Source organism: Tiliqua scincoides, chromosome 2 (genome assembly GCF_035046505.1).
Source record: "Tiliqua scincoides isolate rTilSci1 chromosome 2, rTilSci1.hap2, whole genome shotgun sequence".
NCBI lineage: Eukaryota > Metazoa > Chordata > Lepidosauria > Squamata > Scincidae > Tiliqua > Tiliqua scincoides.
This window is the reverse complement of record NC_089822.1, coordinates 35,069,381-35,091,664: the sequence shown is the minus strand read 5'-3', so window position 1 is coordinate 35,091,664 and position 22,284 is coordinate 35,069,381. Positions and strand designations below refer to the sequence as shown.

The window sequence follows — 22,284 nt, the reverse complement described above, 5'->3', positions numbered from 1 at the left end:
ACATGGAAGTGTGTTGCATTGATGCAAAACATGTCATGCATGATATCACAGCATACTTACTTTCAGGTTCAGAGGTATATGTAGGCTGGAGACATACCATTTTCAATCACGCTAGGAACCACCTCTCCCTGCTCCCCGGCCTCTTTCTCCCCCTTCTGAAAGCCACTTTTTCCTATGGCCATCCAGCCCCTTCCTTGTCCAGAGAAAAAAAATCAGGTGACCCATCCTTCGTCCAAAGGATCCTCCATTCCTTGGGAAACAAACAAGAGAGGTCGCTCCCAACTCCTTCCCCTGTGAGCTGACTGAACCTACATTCCTCCTCCTGTTGCTTCGTGCTTCGTGCATGTTCGCAGCTACTTGAGTGCCCAGCACAAGGTAAGCCAGCCTGCAGGTGCCGGATAATTCAGTTATCCAAAACAAGAACCTTAATCCTTCCTCCTCCCCTCAACCGCCCCCCCCCCGTCCCTGTATCCTGGCTGGAACTAACCTATCCTGCTGCTGCACCAGTCAATTCTGGCTTCTGGATAACTGCAGGAGGTCTTTTGTGTGATATGGAAGCCACAAAAAAAGTAAACAAGCACACCCAGGCACATAAGTCCGAGTCAGTGGCCAGAAACTCAAGTTAAGTCCCGAGTTATAGAGACATGTGACTTGAGTTACACATGTGTCACACAAACACATGTATTAGTGACTCGAAATGGAGTTCCCATCTCTGAATAAAAACAGGTCAGCATTTTTGATACCATTAGGCTCCTAGCCATTAGGCTCCACAACAGTGATTTCAAGATGCTCTTAAGCATTCTGAGGGTTTAGACATCCAACGCTCAGGCCAATGGGCTTTAAACTGTTGGTAAGAAAGGATACAGAGAAAAGGCATTCAACAGTGTAGAACAGCCATTAAACCAATTGTGTGTGTGTGTGTAAATATACTGTGTGAAAGGGATGCTGTGTGAGAATGGGTAACAAGCACAGAATGACTTACAGAACCCTTGAGCAACCTACAAACACATCCGCAGTTTTCCATTTGGGTTCTAATATTTTTCCTCTTAAACCCAAGATAGTTGACAAATATAAAAACAATTGCTACTACTCTTCTAAAAACGGATGATGACATTTATTCTTTTAAAAGGAATAGCATTTCCATTAAGGCAACAAATGTTTCATGGCTAACATAGCATTAATGTCAGAGGCCTGGCACAGGCTCAGATGTTGCAGCTCAGTTTCTTTCATGCCATTTCATTCAAAGCTCTGATGGATTTCACCTACTAATAACTGGGTAATTTCACAGCACATTACCTCTAGTCAATTAAGCAGGTGAACAGCCTTATTGTAACCCACATGAGCTTGTCTGTTTGAGGAGCAATAACAATGAAGATAACATACTTTCTCTAGAGACAAATGTACCACCTACTCAATTTCTTATGGACCTGACCTGTTTGCCAGAAAAATGAACACAAAGCCTGTCATTAATTGGAATGACATTTTCACTGAGCCCCAAGAAAGTTTTTTCTTCTTCAATTCAACACTTCATAGAACCATAAAGTGAATATTTGCATACTATCATATTCTATTACTATAGAGTGTTTATCGACCTGCTCTTTTACTTTAAAGCACTAGGGAAGAGCCTTCAGGCACTGAGGTAACTTTACACAGGTATAGCAGTAGCAGAAGTCTGAAACTCATTTACTTCCCAATTGTTAACCCAGACTTTTAATACATTTTTAAATTAGAAACCATGCCAATGGTATTTTGAACATTAGAAACCGTGCCAATTCTTATGAACAGAAAATCTGATTCATTATTTTTCAGAAATGAAAGACCTCTACTAAAATCAATGTCAGGTGATTTTCTGACAACGTATAACTCATATGGTACCTGAGGTTCGTCAAACTGATATTCTTTACTAATGAAATTCTGAGCAGTTCCTAGGCAATTAAAATATGATGAAGAGTGCAATCTTAATGGTGTGTGAGGCTGGTGCAGCCCCCCTGCGCTTGCCCAGGAATGTAAAAAATGTACAGTAAAGCATGTTCGCAGCTACTTGAGTGCCCAGCACAAGGTAAGCCAGCCTGCAGGTGCCGGATCCAGCTCTAGACAGGGTATGTTTGCGCCGGCCTGGGCAGGCCGGTGCAGGGGGTGGGAGACGGTGGTGGGAGGGCATCATAGGGTGGGGAGGGGAGCATTTCTGGCTGGAGAGAGGGTGGCGAGGGAGGCAGATCATGGCTGGAAGGGGGTGAGAATGGCAGCGGCACTGCAGGCCAAATCCTAACCCCCATCCTTGGCCCAAGCGGCTTTACAAGGGCTGCTAGGATTTGCACCATCAATTTCACTGGCACACATCCAAGTGGCCCCATAGGGGTGGCTGGGGAGTTACTCCAGTTTTGTAAGGGGAAAAATATCCCATTATCCCAAGTTACCCTCCAGTCACCACCTAACCTGTACAGGATACAGCACAGGCCACTTGGCCTGCCTGTAGTGCCTATTTTGTTTTTAACTAGAATTCCAAAGTCTAACAACTGGAGGCAGGTGCAAAATTGTGGAGTTGAGGAGTGGGAGAGTAGAGCCAGAGGGCAAAATGCTGGGTCAAGGGATGGCACAAATGACCTGCTACTTCATATGAACCACACACAGATAACCAGCATATCCAAGTACAACTTTAATTACTACAGATCAGAGTTTCTAACACAAAACTTTAATACTTGCCAACAAAACTGCACAAATTCCTAATCAAAATTTCAAACTGGATGTGTAGTTTGAACCTTCCATGTTTTTAAAAAATAGACTGTTTTTCCAATGGATCAAAGAAATTAATAAACACCACTTTTCCCTTTTTTAAAGGAAATAGCTTGGGGGGGAAGCTGATCAAGATAAAAACCACAGCTGATCTGAAGGCAGTGGTATTTCTCAAGTGAAAATCTCTCAGTTTTGATGGAAAATTTATATCGAGAAATCAGGAAGATTTCAATAAATCAACCTATTCATTCCCAATTGCATTTCACATTTGTTGGGGCAGAGGTGGAAGAATGTTTTCTTGCCCATGCAGGAGTTGAAATTTACTTTTGACATTTGTTTCTTTTGCAGCTGAGTGAATACTGTTCAATACTGTTTGAACAGCATGGTTATGAAAGGCCATGAAATTCTGTGCAAGTTTTTACAAAAGGGATTGCACTTGTCAATTATGCCTTAAATTTTTCTAATCATTTCCTGGACAGTTTTATCTTTGAATTACAAAAAATAACTTTGAAATGGAGAAGAGATTGTGTACATAGTCTTCTCCTTTCTAAGTGAAATGCCAACATAGAATACTGAAGAATTATCTATAGGATAACAGTTGTCAAAACATAATACAACTGGGGACCAGGTTCTCTTACCCCATGCACAGTCTTACATCTTCGTAATTCCCAACAGAATGAATATACAATTGATTCTACCCAGCACTATTTAGACAAGAGTAATGAATCGTTATAACAGTATATAGGCTCACACAAACACACACCACTCATCTTGATTATTTTTAATCACTCCTTTCAGCCTTCTGAGCTTTGAATCATAATTAATTATTTCCTGTTGTCATACAAGGGCACCGACACATAAACTGTGGAACACAGATACAATTAAATCCAGAGGAAAAGGGGGGAAAAACCTGAAAGACAGAGAGACAAGCTCAATGGTATTAATCTTTTGTTATGTCCTTCCCGTACAGTGCTGATGCCTCTTCGATTTTTCTCTTCCCTTCCTCCAATCATGCATATTCTTCAAAACTCAGACATACTGGCTACTGAATGTCCAGGGATGGGGGAGAAGCTGTAGTACATTGAGAAAAATGGGAATTGGGGGGAACCCCATTATGAAATATTTTCTCTTTCAGAATGAGAAAAATGCTTCTTAAATAAGCACTGTAAATTCATAATGTTGTTACACCACCAGTTCACACTGCTGCATATCTTTTAAATTCAAGATTGAAAGGTTGTGCATTGTGATAATAGTGAGTCTGATTGCCTCATTAAATAGTGAGTCAGACGGCATCATTAAATAATATTTGATACTGTGAAAGTACTTTCAAAGATATGAGAATATAACACATCCTCAGGCATTTTATGCGGGAGTGCAGTCTGGAATATGCCAAAGTTCACTAGTCCTTCAAACGACGGAAAGACCGACAGCACAGCCACCCCTTGTTTTTGTCTCGAATGAAGAGAAGGGCATGCATTTTTTAAAAATATGCAACGTGCAGGACAAGATTAGTACATGAAAAGAGCTGCAAAGCTTATTTCATTTGATGCAAACCTTCCAATTTCTGAAACTTAAAGTGATTTTAGACACTGATTCTGATCAGAGAATGCATTTCGGTTCTGCTTTTATTTTCACAGTTATATTATTTACTGAAATAACTGTACTGCAGGATATAAATCCAATTAATAAAGATTCTAGTTTTGTCTATGTAGAAATAGTTTCCCCCTTCTGAGTATGATGATGATATAATGAGAGATCTAGTCAGGCATTCACTCTCCTGTGAATAAGCAAATGTGTGAGGGACTTCAGAGGAATGCACATGCTAGTCTTGCCTCCTGCCAATGATGTATAAACAGCCTGTACTCCTCATGTTCAGCACTTGTCTGCCAAAAGAGAATGCTAAATATGGGGAGAGGAGGGTCACACACTGCAGGGAGCAGGGCTGGCATACGTATTTTGTGAAGCGCCTTGCTTATTTGGCTCACCACTGGCAAATAAAACCTAAATAATGCTATGGGAGTCTTCAAAATTATTAGAAAAATGAAACTGAGTATCCAAATGTATACACAATGAAGCAGAGATTACATTTGGCTTGTTTTTACTACAGTATTGATGGTTTCTCGTTTCGGTTTTATTGATATTTTCTCAAATTGGAAAAAAAAACCTAAGATATAAAGTTACTTCAGGGCACAGTAATGTGCAGCTCTAACGATGGGTGTATTTTTAATGAGAGTTTTAACAAAATGAAGGCATTTCCATTTTTGCACTGTAGCAAATGAGTTGTGCCTTGTGGTATATTTCAAGTTCTTAAGTAGTTTAATTTGCTAAGAAAAGTAAATATTGCATGTATTTCTTTTTCCCCCCTCTCATTTTTCCTCCTCCTCAGAGAAAAAGAAACCCATTTTTACTGGTTGCTTTAAAATTTCCAGGAAGTTTCCAGGAAGTTCCAATCTTTTGTGGGAAAGAAGCTCTGTTAATGGAGGAGGAGATTTTTGCCAATTTCCCCTATCCACTGTGGCATTCTATAACAGCTGTAAATCTGCTTGTGGCAACTGGGGAACCCTCAGGAACTAATACTCAGAGTGCATAAGAGGCTGTTGAAGGAAGGGAGGTTCAACAAAAGAGTCCCATACTCCTTATTCCAATAAAAGAAGCACTAGGAATACGACCAAGAAAGTTTACACCTGTGTAATAAAATACATTATTAGCACTGGAAAATGAACAACTTGCCAATAAATGCCAAAGGAGTTCCAATTCTGACACCATGTAAGACAAATGGCCCACTCGTATCTAGGATTGGGCCTGTGAGCGCAGAGCTTTATGATAGCGGAACACAGTTCTGCTAACATAAAGTGGCTGCCGAGAGAGCACAGAGTGTTCTGTTGGGGACCATTTTGGGAGCACTGCCGTACCAAGTGGCAGCACTCCCTGACCATTGCTGGACCACTCAGAACCCACTGGAGCAGATAAGGCAGCCATCGGCGCAGGTAAGGCAGTGGCAGGGATAGGGAGAGGGCAAAATGGAGTGAGAAGGGGGCAAAATGGGGAAGGGAGATGAGTAGGAAGGTTGTGGGAGGGGTGGATCCAGCAGCAATGGCACACACTGGGTCCTATCCCCTCTTTTTCAAGCCTTCCCTTCCCCTTTGTTTCCTTAGACTTGTGTCAGCAGAACACAATTCCGCTATCTGCAACTAAGATGATTACTGGGCTGGGGCACCTTCCTTATAAGGAAAGGCTAAGGCATTTGGGCCTCTTCAGCCTAGAAAAGAGGCGCCTCAGGGGGAACATGACTGAGACATACAAAATTATGCAGGGGATGGACAGAGTGAATAGAGAGATGCTCTTTACACTCTCACATAATACCAGAACCAGGGGACATCCACTAAAATTGAGTGTTTGGAGGGTTAGGACAGACAAAAGAAAATATTTCTTTACTCAGCATGTGGTCGGTCTGTGGAACTCCTTGCCACAGGATGTGCTGATGAAATCTGGCCTGGACGCCTTTAAAAGGGGATTGGACATGTTTCTGGAGGAAAAATCCATTACGGGTTATAAGCCATGATGCGTATGTGCGACCTCCTGATTTTAGAAATGGGCTATGTCAGAATGCCAGATGCAAGGGAGGACACCAGGATGCAGGTCTCTTGTTATCTGGTGTGCTCCTTGGGGCATTTGGTGGGCTGCTGTGAGATACAGGAAGCTGTACTAGATGCGCCTATGGCCTGATCCAGTGGGGCTGTTCTTATGTTCTTAGGTCTGAAAAGTTGCATTTCAGAGAGAGAGGCTTATGGAGGGGTAAAAGGATTTAAACCCCCTTTTCCGCCTGAAGCCTCTTGTTCTGTCCCCACCCCCCAGTGCATACAGAGCATCTGTTTGTAGAGCAGATGTACCAGCAGGGGAGAGAAATAGTATGACACTCTTATTCAAGATTAGAACTCAACGAAATCCAAGTGAAGGTGTAGCGTCCGTTTATGGAGTCCCACCTTGTTCACTACTCGTAGTTCCTCGTTTACCTATCTATAAGGGAGTGTACAGGCTGTGCTCATGTAATACAAGAGACCATCACAAGGAATATGAGGTTCATATGTGCCCCCCCATTCCTATCCAGCCCTCTTCAAGGCCCACACATGCTGTGAATTTCCTCCAAGTGTAGCATATTGTTAATGTCTCTGATAATAGCAATATTTTGAAATTTGAGACTTGTTTTGTACCAAAGCAGCTTACTTAACAAAGAAATAAAATAAATTCAGTTATCAGGGCTTCTTATAATTTTTACAAGAAATAATGTTCTAAATCAGATTTCTTTTATATATAATTGAAAAATGGTTAGCTGTTGCAATGCAAGGCAATTTACCGGGACAAAGAAATTCTGTCCAATCCATTTAGCATTTCCACAGTTTCTTCAAAGGCCCATGCTATGAAAATTATCTGATGCTATTGACATGAAATATAATGAGCATCGAAGAGCCATCACATCATATTTAATAAACACAACATGAAAGGTTTACCCAAAGTTTATGTCCTTTAGCTGGCTGCTATAATTGAAAACATGGTATGCTTCACATTAGAAGGCAAACTCCTAATTTCACGGTGGCAAGAGAAAAATGCCAGGTGTAGGAAAACAGGGAGAACTGATAATGTAGGTCCAGTTTTCTGACACTGCAACACAGGAAGAAATTAAAAGCATAAAAGCAAGATGATTCCTCCCCCCAACCCTTGCCCAAAAGCCTTTACCATCTTTACCAATAAAATGCTGTCATGATTTTGCATGCAAAATTCAGAGCAACTTGGCAAATCATTCCCTCTGCAGTAGGTGTCCTACCTCCATATCACTCCAGGATTTCCTATCCCATCAGGCCAAGAACATACATACAGTGGTTCCTGTATAACAACTAATAATTGTTATTGCAGCACACCAGTTTTTCCTCACTGCTTTGTTAGGGGTATGGAAATTCATTCTCATTTCAAGAATGTAATAGTTCAAACTGACCCACTTTTTCTTCTTCAGTAAGAGATATTTTTTCTAAATGGCCCACATCTTGTCTAATTTAAAGAGCACTTCTTCCTACATGAGGTGAGCTCCCTATCACATGAGATCTATCTTAAATGTTCTAAAGACCCTTAACAGCTGGGTGTGTGTGTGTGTGTGTGTGAGAGAGAGAGAGAGAGAGAGAGAGAGAGAGAGAGAGAGCGCGCCATAACAGGGCTTCCATTATAGTGGGTCAGTACGCTGGAGTTACCTAAGGATGCCCTTTTTAAATTATCCCTGTAGCCTTTAGGAAGAACATTTGACCCAGGTTTTTAATTAGTAATTAATTATACTAATTTATGAACTGTGTGCTCTGCATCTTGAATGCTTTTTTTTGTTTCTCTGTTGTGACAGCCATTCAGTCTGTTTCCATACATTTTCTGTTACAGTTAATTGTTGTTTTCCTAACATATATTTTTACATAGTTGTAGACGGCCTGCGAAGTGATGCCTTGACAGAAGCAGCACTGCTGAGTCCATGTGATAACCAGACTCTCCCAACATCTCAGCAGCGTCTCCTTCTCTCACTCCCTTGGTTTGCCCCTTCCCCTCTAGTATTCCTTGCCTTCTAAGGCCTCCTTCCATCTTTCCCTTCCAGAACCTCAGCAGAAGCGAAGCTGCTGAAAGGGTGTCTCTGGAGATAACACCCAGTTATCATGGGGACCAGCTAAATAGCTTCCAGGGGTTGCATCCGGTCCATGTTTGAAACCCCTACTCTAAACTGATCTATGCTAAGCCACTCTGCTAGTGGCCTACAGTACTGATAACCAGACAGTTGGAATTTTTTGAAAGCGATATTGAGACCTTCCCAAATGCCTAAAGAAATTGGGGTGGTAGCAAGGAATAATTTCATAGTCTGTGAATTTTTGAATTTTTACAGGAACTGGCTGAGGGTGTGAGGGTTCTTGAAAATCCTTTCTTGGCCCCAGGTTTCCCACAGTATTTTCTGGCTGCCTCCAGCCTTTACTTCTATGTTTTCTATTCTGCTCCCCGCGCTTCTATTTTTCTCAAGTAACCCAGGATCTCACTGGTATCAGTAGCAATTGGTTTTTGAGCTGCATGTGTGGATGTCCTGTAGCTGTTGATTTTATACCTTAAAGGCCCCATTCCTATCCTTTCCCTCCCCTACTAATACAGCCACACAGCCAGAGTGCATGCTGCATCCTGCAGGAGTGGGGCAGTTCTTGAGTTCTCCTCTGGATAAGAGAACATTCTGTCCCTTACCCAGAAGTAAGCCTCCAGCACCAGAATGGGTCTACCCAGACCTGCACCAGCTCTTTTGCTGGCACAAGTCTGAGTGTAACGGGGCTAGGAAGGGGGCTGGTTTGGTGGCAGCAGCCACAGCCTAATCCAAACCTCCTTCCCAGACCCAATCCCGCAGCTGGCTCCATGCAGACCAGCACCATCAATACTGGAGTATTGAGCAGTAGACCCCTTGCTCCTTGGAGATTTACCCCAGAGAAGACCTCTGGGGCTGCCCCCTCGCAGGATACAGGGCAAGCAGGTTTGACACAGCTGCATAGGTGGAGGACACACACACAGAATTGAGCTGCAAGAGTTGTTTCAAAAAATTATGTATATGACCTGCGTGATTTCTCATGTTACACCAATTGTAAGAATGGTCAAAGCAGTCTTGTGTATGTCTACATAGGAGGCAATTACTATGAAAACAGATGACATTCTTTGGCTCAGAGCATCATTGTGCCAAATTATTATTTCCTTCATTAGCATACGAAGCACAATATTTCCAGTTAAGACCACTAGCTGAACTATGTTCCTACTGGTTTTAGGATTTCCAGCTCTTAAAATAAAATAATTTTAGCAGTAGGGTGGCACCTTGGGACAGAACCTAGGGTGGACTTGAGGGTGAAAGTAGGAGATCATGTGGAATCCCACAGTAGCTGGCAGGCCTAGAGGGCAGCCTTGCCCCAGGGTCTGGCATAATCTGGTGCCTGTCCTGAATTTGAGAGAAAAGGAACTGCTCTTGTCCTGTGCTTTTTCTGACAACAATCCTGAAAGCTAAAATGAACCAGAGTGTTTTTAACAGTTTTCATCATCATCTTAATGCCTTGATCCCCGCTGGGCCCAATATTGACACTCTTCTGCCTAGATTCAATTTTGTAAAGAATCCTCAGAGGAAAGGCTCCCGCACCTCTTCCCCTGCCTTGTGCAGAATAGTTCAGGCAGTGACCCCAGGATTCACCGATCATCAGAAAATGAGCACTTTAACTTACTAGGCAGAAATGCCCCTGAAGGAATGAACTAATCCTGAGTGCTACAACATGCACCAGATGAACCCACAGGAATGAAAACATTTATTTCAATACATACATTTTTATTTGCAAGGACAAAGGAAGCAAGACTAAAATGTAGGTTCTGATATACAAAAAACCCAGTCTTTAAAGCATGCCTTTATTCTTAAAATAACAGAACGGTATTAGAGAGGCAGTCAGCTGAGCAACCAAGTACTGTACTCAGATTTCCTCACATTCTGTACCATGCAGACAGTCTCAATAAAACAGCCCTGAATGAAATAGAAGCAGGAAGTGTGTATAATGTAGACTGCCACTGTCCTGAGTTTTTTATTTGGGATTACTTGTGACATGAGAACAAGAAAAGCAACAAACATTCCTCCCTGATGGTTGTATCTATTTTTCCGTATATTATTGAAAACCCCAGAAATGTAAAATGGTTTTAAAGAAAAAATTGAAAAACATTTTTATTTTCATTTTGGAGCCTTTACGAGCTTAATATGGATTGGCAGGCAAGTAGATAGACAGGCTTAATGTGGTTCATCACAGAAACCGAAGGAAACAAGGCCAGGTATTCCTTTCTATAAACACTGAAACAATAGTACCGTTTTATTTATCCATAAACTTCTAAGCTACTTTTCAGCCCTAACAAGGGCCCCCAAGCTAGCTTACAAAAATGCAACAAAGCCAGAACACTTAAATGAAAACAGTAGAAAACAAATTAATAAACACAATTTACAAATTATCTATCCCTCACCCAAGAAGTGAAAAGAAAACTACGCCTCAACAGAATGGAGAGAAAGTCACCCTTCTAAACTAAATACCTGATGAAATAAAACAGTTTCACCAAAGCGGCAGAAAACCAAAAGTGAGATGACCAGGTGGGCCTCACGGGGCAGGGAACACCTCAGCCTGAGCACCACAAGTTCAAAAAACCCGGCTGTGTCCTCACAGCATACTTTCGATGGCAGGGCTATGTGAAGCAGGATCTCAGATTATGACCATGGCAAGCAGGTAGTTTCTGTTAAGATTTAAAGACACCCATAAATAGCAAAGGCCATGTCAAAAACGCAAGGACTCCCATACGATTTGGAGAGAGATCCCCTGGAAGCTGGAGGTTCAAGTGTGTAACATGTTGACAACCTTCCAAGAAAGTCTTGAACTGGGAACTAGAGATTCTGCTAACTGGGTATACCCCTGCTAACTGGGTAAGAGGCACTCTTTCAAGTGGGTGCTTCTCTTTTTAGCAGGGGGAGAGTAACTGGCCCACCTCACCCCAGCAGTGTCTTTTCTAGTGGCTGGCTGCTGGTGTTTTGCATCTTTTAGATTGTGAGCCCTTTTGGGACAGGGAGCCATTAGTTATTTGATTTTTCTCTGTAAACCACTTTGTAAACTTTTAGTTGAAAAGCAGTATATAAATACTAATAATAACAATAACAATAATATAGATTCTGGTTTTTAGAAGTGGTACTTATGAGCAACACAAGAAACACTGGCAGTGCTCCAGAACCCTGCCTAGAAGTACACTTGAAATCTTACCGCCTTCTGAACTGAACCAACTGGCACAATACCCCCTCCCCCCCTTTTTTTTTTGCTAAAACACCCTCCCCCATATTTTCATGCTAATCACTGACCACTAATGAATGTCCGGGATTTCTTATGCCAATCTCTTCATTCCCACAGAGCAACTGTCCTATTTTTAAATGGTTAAGGCTGCAATCCTAACCACACTTTCCTAAGAGTAAGCCCCATTGAACAAAATAGGACTTACTTCTGAGTAGATCTGGTTAGGCTTGTGCCCTTAGTTTTGTTCACATTTCATTTTGAATATGACTTTTCTGGGAGGGAGGAGAATGGGAAATGGTACAGCAGAGATCTCCAGTATTTGTAAGACCTGTTCACCCAGACAGGTTCTCTGACACATACATAGTAGTGACTCATCCATGCATATGCTCGCAGTCATACATCATGATGTTAATAGGAACCGAGCTGCACATAGATTGTAGCTATTTCTTTTAATTATGGTGTCAATATCTGTGTGCCACCACATTTCCACTTGCATTTTCTCAAGCAATTGTAGGCATGTACCTGGGCAAGGAGGCGTTGTGGCCACCCACGTGTATGAAACCATCATTTTTCTTTCACCTTGCACGGTGAAGATTCTACTTATGTAAGAAACACATGATGCAGGACTTTAAAACACCGCCACCATTGTTATAAATGTCACAACATTTTATAATGCTATGACGGAAACTATACAGCGTTCACAGATCAGGTTAGCACTTGTTTGGATTTGGAAACTGCTGAAAGGAAATTTGGAAATCTCCCTTCCCTCCATACGCACACACAAAGATTTTATGGTGCAACCTAGCTCAAGGTACACATTTTGGAAAGAAGGATTAAAATTAGCCAACTTCAAACTGGCAAATTCTGCAATGCAAGATCTTGTAAATTTATGGTTGCATTTTTCAACCTACAGCACCATGAATAAATCACAGCACTGTCTGTAATACACAAATTAACACCACAGATGTAGAAGGTGGCTTAGCTTGCATTTCTTTCCTTTGCAGGAATAAGTTGTAAAAAAATATTCTAACACAGTGACCTTAACTGTTAGTAAAAGAGAAGAAAAAAGTTTGGTTAATTTTGCTGTTGGAAAAAGCTATGGACCTAACTCGGTATTTCCACAAAACAAGTTGCAAGGCTCCTCATATTCTGGTCTTCACCTCTGGCAAGTTACCTCCCCTTCCCTTTCCATTTTAGCTATTCAAACAAGAATATTTTTATGAATATCACTGGTGATAACAACATTGTTGGCATGTATTCAAACACTTGCAGGAATGGTCATACCAATGGTGCCATGACAGAGGTAATAATTAAGGCCTGCTGACCACATAAGCTACTCACTCACTGTGTTATATTCAGACACAGGCAATTAACTCTGCACTGTCCCTTCGAGTCTAGCCCACTATGCCATCTGTTCCTCTGGCATAGAAGAACCGGGCTGCAGGTCTTATTCAGAGCTCTGTCAAAGAGCTGGGTATAGCCCTGCTATTAGACTAGCCATGCTATTAGTTAGGATACAGTACTTACATTACTAGCTCCTGTGTGAAACCTGAATTGAGCAATCCAAATTCAGCCAGTAACAGTCTCATCACTGGTTGTGGTCAAGGGTGCTCCTCTTGGCTTCATAAGCACTGGGTACAGCCACTGATCAGAGATGGATGAAATCTGACATGGCTGGGATCATGGAATGAAGCCACCAATATTTCAGATGTTAAGCCTTGACAGAAACCTGCTTATTCACCTGAAAAGATTTTGCACGCTGCTAAGGCTCAAATCAGAGTCACTCTTAAGTTCAACTCTGGTTTGTGATGCTGTTTAATGCATTTAGGGTGCAATCCTAACCCCTTATGTCAGTGCTTTCCAGCACTGGCATAGCGGTGCCACTGGGCCGTGTGCAGCATCCTGCAGTTGGGTGTCACTCACAGAGGCTTCCCCAAAGTAAGGGAATGTTTGTTCCCTTACCTCGGAGCTGCATTGCCATTATGTCAGTGCTGGAAAGGACTGACATAAGGGGTTAGGATTGCGCCCTTTGTCAGGCACCAAGGTTTTTCCCAACAATGGTTACTTGCGTTAAGTAACCTCAGAAGCAGACTACCCAGGTTCTAAAGATCTTTACATTATAACAAGTAAATCTTTTTTAAAGTGCAATGACAGGCTAACAAGCACTTTTGAAAGAAAATAATAGCTTTTTAAAAACGGTGGCTGTAACGTGAACTTCATACTCTCACTGGGCCATGAAAAAGGTTGATGTCTTTTAAAGTGGCATCTAATTTCACAGTGTTAAACCTTTCCAGTAAAATATTACTTCATGTAAGACAGTAATACCAATGTCTGCATGACCCCTCTGAGAAAGCTGAAATTCAAGATAAGCCAAAGCTTTTGCTACTTGAATCACTGGTGGTAGAAAATCACATTTTAAACAAAGGTTGAATTCAGAGTTTCAAAATGCGAGCCACAGGCAATAAATTAGGCAAAAGAAGAGATACCACCCCAAGGGAATTCATGATGCACCGCAGACTTGCCATGCTTTTAAGAAGGCAGGGGGTTATCAAATGAAAAGCTGTTTACGTCCTCACCACATTTTGAAGAAAATCCTCAGGAACTTAAGCAAGACATTTCCCATGGTGATAGTAGACTGTTGAAAGGAGGAGGCACATACAGCAGTGCACTTAAAATTCCCATGACAGCTTCATGGTAGAGAAGGTCAATGTCATATTCACAAGGATGGCTGAGCCTAATTTTTATCCTCAAAGGCTTTTTTGTTCCTAACCGAGTTTTGGCATTTGTCCCCTTGCCTGTAACCTACGCCAGTTCTGAGGATAACTGGAGGGGATAACTGGAGGATAACTAGGAATAACTGAGGATAACTGGAGGGAGGGATAACTGGTGAGGAGGTACAGAAAAGGTTTTTGACACCAGTTACACTGCCTTCTAGGTATGGTCAAAGGACAGCCATCTTCAACCACTGTGCAAAGGCACATTGGTGTGCTGCTAATGGTTTGCAGGTTGTACTGTGGGAATTTCGGGGAGTATCATTTATTAGTAGGACCATTGAGGAATGTGAGCCCCCCCACCCCCACCGGAAGCGTACTGTGCCTTGTCAATAAACAGATTGCACTGACAATTTTAGCATACTGTCTGGACAATTTGCCTGGACAATTTTAGTACATTGTCAGTGCGCTGTGAAATGAAAACAGTTGAAAATCACTGCCATAGGATAACAGCTTGAAGAAGCTGGGCACTTTGACAGTGTAGGAAAGCCGGGGGGAGGAAAGGAGAAGTGGTGTGCTTTCTACAAATGATACAGTGGAAGTTTCTGCTGTGAGATGCTATTAGATATATTGGCTTTATGAAGATGACATATACCTTCCTCTACTTCAATACTGTATTCAGTAGCCTACCAAATAACCAGGAACGTACTATTTCCCTTACCAGATTTCTCTAGTCATCTGAACAACCCTACATTACATTCTGAACTTATGTACCCAATCCCATCAACTTCAGTGAACTAAATATTACCCTTTATACCACTCTCTTCATTTTCATGAACTTCCCAGGATCACGGACTCCTTCATCACAGCCACATTTTCAAGGACATGAGATTACCAGATTTTCATATTGGGTAATCATCTTGTAGAACCACAGAAAATATTCTAAGTCTGAAATATCAGAACTTTCTGAGTGAGAGCAAAATAGCCCAAATGGCTCAGAAACAACCTAAATGTTATTTGCTCACCATATGAGAGCAGCTTGGATTTACCCCAATGAGAATTATTTAGGTTCACCAGTTATGTCAGAGAAATCTGGAATCAAATATAAAGGGAAGGAGGTGTTCTTTGTCTAATAGCTCATATTCATGAATCCAGCTCCTTAGCAGCTCTGTTGCTAGAAACCGAGAGGGAAAGAGAAAATTAGCAACTAAGGACTGAGAGACACAGACCTCAACTATAGACCAGCCAGTGTTTCCTTCTTCCCTGAGTATTTGTTTGAGATCGCTTTGAGCTTGCTCGGTCTGTTGGCAGGGAGTGTTCAGACTTCTGAACAGGCAGAACAGGCTCTCAGATGGTAAGCTTACTGTGTACTCTAGCTCTCCAGGTTTGAATTGAAACATACATTTTTGGAAATCTTATTTTTAAAATCCTTGGTATTCTAAAACAGGTATTCATATAACATTTTTAGTATATAAAACACTTTTATAACACTGTCATTAATGTTCACAGTTTTACAGATGGAGAATTCATACAGAGCAGCTTGCTTAAGGCCACCCAGTGAGTCCAGGTCTGAGATGAGATTTTAACAGAGATTTCTGAGGTCCAAACATATTCAACTGGACCACACTGGCTCTCAGTTCCAGCCAGATGCTGAATGAGTCATGACCCTGTAAAAAGGCTAAAATATTCTTTGCTGAAGCTAGGGTAAACGTATCATGGATATTTACCAGCACTGAAAAGAACACGACACTTTGACTCAGCATGTAAAGTTCAGTCTCATTCCATTCCAAGGGCCTTTTAAAAAATTAATAAAGGGGTATAAGATAACGAAAGGCAAAGCTATAATTTCCAAAAGCTTCACTACTTCCAGAGCTTACCCTCAAGACACGTTAGCCCATTGCCAAAATTTTTTCCTCCACTTATCATTCTGACTTTCCTTATATACTGAAAAAGATGACTGGCTATCACCCACTATGTTCAAACAGTTTCCCTGTCAAACATACCTGATAATATAAGAAAATGCTACTTGACCTATTGCTCTGCTTTCTGAGTGGGGTCATGATATCTGGGAAAGTTATCAAAATCGCCAACTGACACGAGTGACAACAGAATGAACATTTTGTGTTACTAGCAAGAAGGCAGCTGCTTCTTCAAACAAGCTATTTTGCAACCATTTCCAACAATCTAATATGATTTGTGGTAGTAAATCCTCTCCAATCACAGGAAACCTTTTCTGTAATTTATTTGTTCCTATATCTTCATAGGCAGTTTTGCAGAACATCACAAGTGAACCTTCATTTTCAAAATTAATTTACCACATATCCTGAAAATTGGTTTTGAATATTAGTGTGTCGACCCTTTTCAGAAGCAGCAATATAAACACCAATTCTGCTCCCCAGAGATCATCTGGAAATTCTTCCTCAAGACAGCAAGATGATTAAAAGCACTGTCTTCCAAGACAGAAGCCTAAGGCTACAATCTTGTGCAACGTTCACCTGCTTAAATCCCACTGACTTCAAAGGGATTTAGGCAGTCTCACTGTGCACAGGATTTCATCCCAACAACTTAACTAGCAGTCTTTATTATAAACATCATACTTTTGTTAAAAAATGAAGGGCGCAATCCTAACCCCTTATGTCAGTGCTTTCCAGTACTGACATAAGGGCAATGCAGCTCTGAGGTAAAGGAACAAACATTCCCTTACTTTGAGGAGGCCTCCGTGAATGACACGCAATTGCAGGATGCAGCACATGTCCCATTGGCACCACTATGCCAGTGCTGGAAAGTACTGACATAAGGGGTTAGGATTGGGCCCAAAATCACTTTATCCACCCTGTGCTTAAACAGGAACATAAATATAAGTTTTCAACCAGACAATGTGATATTACTATTTTAAGTAATACATTCAATTTTCCCTATTATTTTGCAAGTTCATTGTTTTTCTTTTCAATTAAAATGTACATGAATTAGAGGCAGGACATGTATAATGACAGTGCAGGTGAGTAAACAAGATAAGAAATAAAAGTTCCTGTATCTTTCTGAAAACATAGGAAGAATGTTTCCTATGAAAATTATGGATTAACTCAAAACACCCAAAGGCATTTTATTTGGATTTATTTATGATACCTGGACACAAAGACCTAATTCAGACATAATGGTAAACTATGATTAAATCCTGGCTTAGTGTTACTAGTGCGAACCCTTGCTGTTTTTGCTTCTGATTTAAAACAAACCTGGGGTTTGTTGTCAAAGCTAGGTTATCAGACTCAGATGTGGTCACAGCTGGTTATCATTGCTTGTTCATCAAGTCTGATAAGAACAAATGAGGATTCACCTGGCTTGAACACAGCGACAAATCCGGGTTTAATTTATATCAGAAACTGAAGCAGCAAATGTTCTTTTTTCATGAACAAGGAAAGAGCATTGAGCTGAGACGCATTCTAGTAATACTAAACCATGTTTCAAACTATGTCTTATACAACTTTTTCATGTCTTGACTTTTAAGGCCCTCTCCATCTTAATTTGAAACTATCTACTGAAAAATTTGTATTTGACGCGATGCGTTAGCTAGCTCTATGATTATTTAAGTCTGGATGCTAATACAAAAACTATGTTTAATACAGGTATACTGTTGGGTATATCAATACACCACTTTATTATGAAGAAGTATCATGAAAAAGCAAAGACCATATACCACAGGAAAATTCTGTCCCCAAACACTATCCAAAATATTAGATTCTGAGATATTAAAAACAACACAAAACTCAAGTCATGGAAAATAATTGTACAGCTTCACTAGTCTGTGACTAAAATACCACACATCTCAGTATGATCACTGTATCTTTAGATAAATTGCATAAAATTTCCACAACAAACATGAATTTAAAGATGCTTAGCCCTTAGCAAATGGGAGGGATGGGATGCTAGTTTGTAAGTTTATTTTGCAGTGGCCATAGACCACAACAAAAAAGACAACATATGCATATCCCACACTACAAATAAAATATCAAGAGAAATAAATTGGAATATTGATACCAATAAAACAGTTAACAGCTGTCACACATTTTCAATCTATAATCAACTGCAGAAATGTCCAAGGAAACATTGGGGGCATTTGGTTGTATTGAACGCAAAACAGAAGCAATATATTGGCCTGGTAATATTCTCATGTGACTTTCTCAGTAAGAAATTACATCTTTGGAAACTGGAATGCCCAATTCTAACTGACTCCCTACATAGCGATGCAGCAGCACCGACTTGGCACCAGCTGTATCCTGTAGGAGAGTTTTGGCATTTGACTTAACACAGACTCCTCCCTAGATAGATGGTACATAAAATCAGAAAGAATATTTCTATTTCTCCATCAACAATAGCCAATAGCATAGCTGCAATGTATGCAGCACAAAAACCTTTCCAACAGTAACATTAGATAAATCCATTATGCATAGTTCAAGCTCATCTTTTAACTGAATATGCCATTTTAGTGTTAAGAATTAGACATCCATTTTTTAAAAAAATCACATTCTGTTTTCCTTCATTCTTTGCAGCAGCTGGATTCTTACAAGACAACTAGTCAACAGAAAAAAAAAATCATATTTATAAACCATTTGGATGAATTTCTGTAACCAAACATTTGAGTTCAGGAAACCGTTCCAGGATTGTTTAAGGAAACAGATTTTTGATAACCTTGTCTCCAACAGATGTAAAATTGTGATCCAACATTTGAACAAACTAAGATGCAGTTTTGTTCTAAGACTTAAATCAAAGAGTACAGAAGTGAGAAGGAGGATGTCAAAAGATGACAGAAGGCAATTTTTTGTGTTCTGCTGCCACTGGCCAAAGAACTAGAGGCCACTGGTTTTAACCACAGGTTGTTGGTTTTGGTTGTTTATTTAAAAGAGCATTCAGTAGGACCAGTTTTCACAAATATTTATACCTAGACCAGGCGTCTCTAAACTTTTCGGTGGAAGGGCCACATCAAATATCTGGCATGGTGTCAAGGGCTGGGAAAAAAATTAAATATAAAATTTAAATAAATACATTAGAGATGGAACTTAGATGAATGAATAAATGAATGGGCTCAAATGTCCAGGACTTCTCCAAGCACCAACACAGACCAAGAAATAAAGCACACACTTAAATGGACCCCCATTCCCCAACCCCACAAGGACAATTCTGGTTGTGTTTGGTCAACTGGGCCAGGGACTCTTAGGGGATCAGAGGCTGGCTGCAGTCTGGATAGAGGCTCGCTGCGGGCCGTATCTGGCCCCTGGGCCAGGGTTTGGAGACCCCTAACCTAGACAAAGGAAACAGGTTGAAAACATCTTAAGCCTATGTCTCTATAAAACTTGCTGGAATTGGTCATTCTTACTTTTTCTTTGCTGGAACTTGGGCTTCGTACAATGCCACTTTTGGTTCCACGCCCGCAGCTTTTCGCACTCGCTGTCTTCTTTTTCGACTTGGTGCAATGTCCGTAAGATCTGGACTAAGTAGTGAGTCTCTTCTGGGTTTGGCCACTAGAATGAAACAGATAGTGCAAACAATAAAGTCTCTCTTTTGGTGACATTGTAAAACCATTTCCTGGCTATACTCACAAATATTCCGTAGTCAGTATATTCCTAATTAAGTAATTTTTGCAGGCAATATAAAGAGCAAAAGATAGAAGAAATCACCATTAAGTGCCACAGAATGATTGTTCACAGTTGCCTATATTTTTCTACGGCTGATGGCTTGTTCCCCACTGCTCACCCCACAGTTGCCACTACGTAGCATTTTAGGTCCATCAAATTTGGCCGTAACTCCCAAATACAGGAAATTCAGTAAATTACACAAAATTAATCTGCCTCTATAACTGATTCTAGTTACAAAATTTATGTTCAATACCTGAATTTTGGAGAATTTTAGCCCAAGAAGCTAGACTGAGTGCATAAATGTAAAACTATTCTGCTGTTCTGCCCATTTGCTTATCCTTCTGATTGGAGCTACTTTTCTGTAAAGCTATTTATTTCAGAATGGACAAGCTGCAACTTCAAGAGATCAAAGTCTGCAAGTGAAGCAGACAGAAGAAGGAAATTCATTTTCCAGATTTGGCAGTCTTCTTTCTTAAAGCAGCTGAATTACACAGAATATCATTTTATTTCTCCCTAGGTACAGATCTTTACAGCAGGTTAATATTTTCCCCAGCATGCACTGGGTCAGTGGGCCAGGCCAGTGTTCATATGACTAATACTAGACAAAGGACACATTAATTCAAGGTTTTTAAGCAGATTGTTTAATTTCTTTCCTAAGGAAGTCACATTCACTCCTCCATGAGTAAATGCTGTTTTGCTATCTTAGTTTTTGTACTCTTAAAACTCATGTTTCTCACAAAAGCAACTTGATTCTTTTAAATCACATGGAGACAAGTGCCTCCCATACCTCTCCCATACCTTGAAAGATTATCAAGATTTGTTCATTTTCTCTTCTGTCATTTGCAACTAATGAATTCCTAATTGAGAAAAGGTGGTGCATATTTTTGGTTATGTCCAGTTTAATGACATCACTTCTTGTCGAATGACATCACTTCAGGCCCTCAGAAGGCACCATGAATGCTATTCGGCCCTCTGTACGAAACAGGTTTGACACCCCTGCTTTATACCATCAAGGAATTCAGTGTAGTGTTCTTTCCCTCCTTCTGTACTCACAATAACCCTGTGAAATAGGTGAGGCAGGTGAGGCTGAGAGTGACTGGCCCAAGGTAACCCAGGAAGCTTCATGGCTGAGTGGGGATTTGAACCTGGATCTTCCAGGTCTAACTTCCTAAGTACTATACCATTCTGGCTCTTTTAAGATTTCAAAGCATCACAGTTTGGGAAAAAAATATTTTGATAACTTTGCCAATTGAAATACAGTAATACTAATTATAATATCTAATATATTGTTATTCAAACATCTGTAAAGACTTTTGTCTTGATACAGAGGATCATCTCAATACAGATGATCCATGCATGCACACACACATACACACAGAATATGAGAGAGAGAGAGAGAGAGAGAGAGAGAGATCTTTTGAAGATGTGGTAGCCCTTGGTATTTCAATAAAACTATTCTGGGCAGCCATTCTGGGCAGCAGGAGCAAAGAGGAGAAATATCCACCTCTTTGCCCCCTTCTGGGAACACTACTGGGATCTCTGTTGTGGCCCTGCCACACTGCAGTCCATTTTGGAAAGTTTTCATGAGTAGCTTAATGAGAAGTGCAAGGAAGGATGCTGGGAAGGGGAAAGCCGGAAAGCCCTGTTATATGTGCAAAAAAGCACCACCCATTGTTCTTGGAGACCAAGTCTATATCTCCGACTCTAAAAGCATTTGTTTTACTTCAATATATTCTACTTTAATGTTACAAAGAGTTGCTAGGCAGCCAAGTTGCAATTTTACTCCAAATTTCTTCCTGACTAATTCAATTATTCCAGGGAAACATACACTAACTGCTAACTGAAAAAGCAGCATTTTTTAAATAGTTCAGAATACACTTGCTACAACACCTCCTCAAGTGAGCAACACAACCACAAAGAAATGAAATGAAGTCAGGTTACATTTAGTTGAAAACCAGAACAAATACTTGAGGTTGAGAATTCATTGCTTTCCACAATACGCCAGTTTCCACTAAACATTTCCCTTTTGGTCAACTTTTGGTCCACTGCCATTGAAATTAAGTTCTTGCGTTCACACAAATTGTGGTGTCCGGAGGGAACAGTGGGGAGAGTTTTTATGTATGGGCTCCAGTTCACAAAACCTATTTGGATAAATAAGATCATTTAACTCGGTGTTAAGTTTTTGTGCCGGTAGATCCATGAGATAATTGGCTTTGGCAGAATGACTGACAGATTGGTTATCTTGCAGCAGCCAAGCAATGACTTGTGTTAAATGCAGCTTAAAATGGTATCCTCTGGATTAGCACACTTGTCACATTTCATGTAATTTATCTTTGTCGCTCAAAGTCTTGATCCCAATCTCCA

The 22,284-nt window shown here is 40.7% G+C and overlaps 1 protein-coding gene across 2 annotated transcripts in view; it reads right to left on the bottom strand.

The window, feature by feature from the left end:
• The window catches only part of XRCC4 (X-ray repair cross complementing 4), a 139,572-nt gene that overhangs the window by 34,717 nt on the left and 82,571 nt on the right, over positions 1-22,284 (bottom strand). For both annotated transcript variants that reach the window (XM_066616440.1, XM_066616441.1), the window contains one exon: positions 19,662-19,806. In XM_066616440.1, coding sequence (XP_066472537.1) covers positions 19,662-19,806 — 145 coding nt within the window. The remainder of the gene's footprint in view (positions 1-19,661; positions 19,807-22,284) is intronic.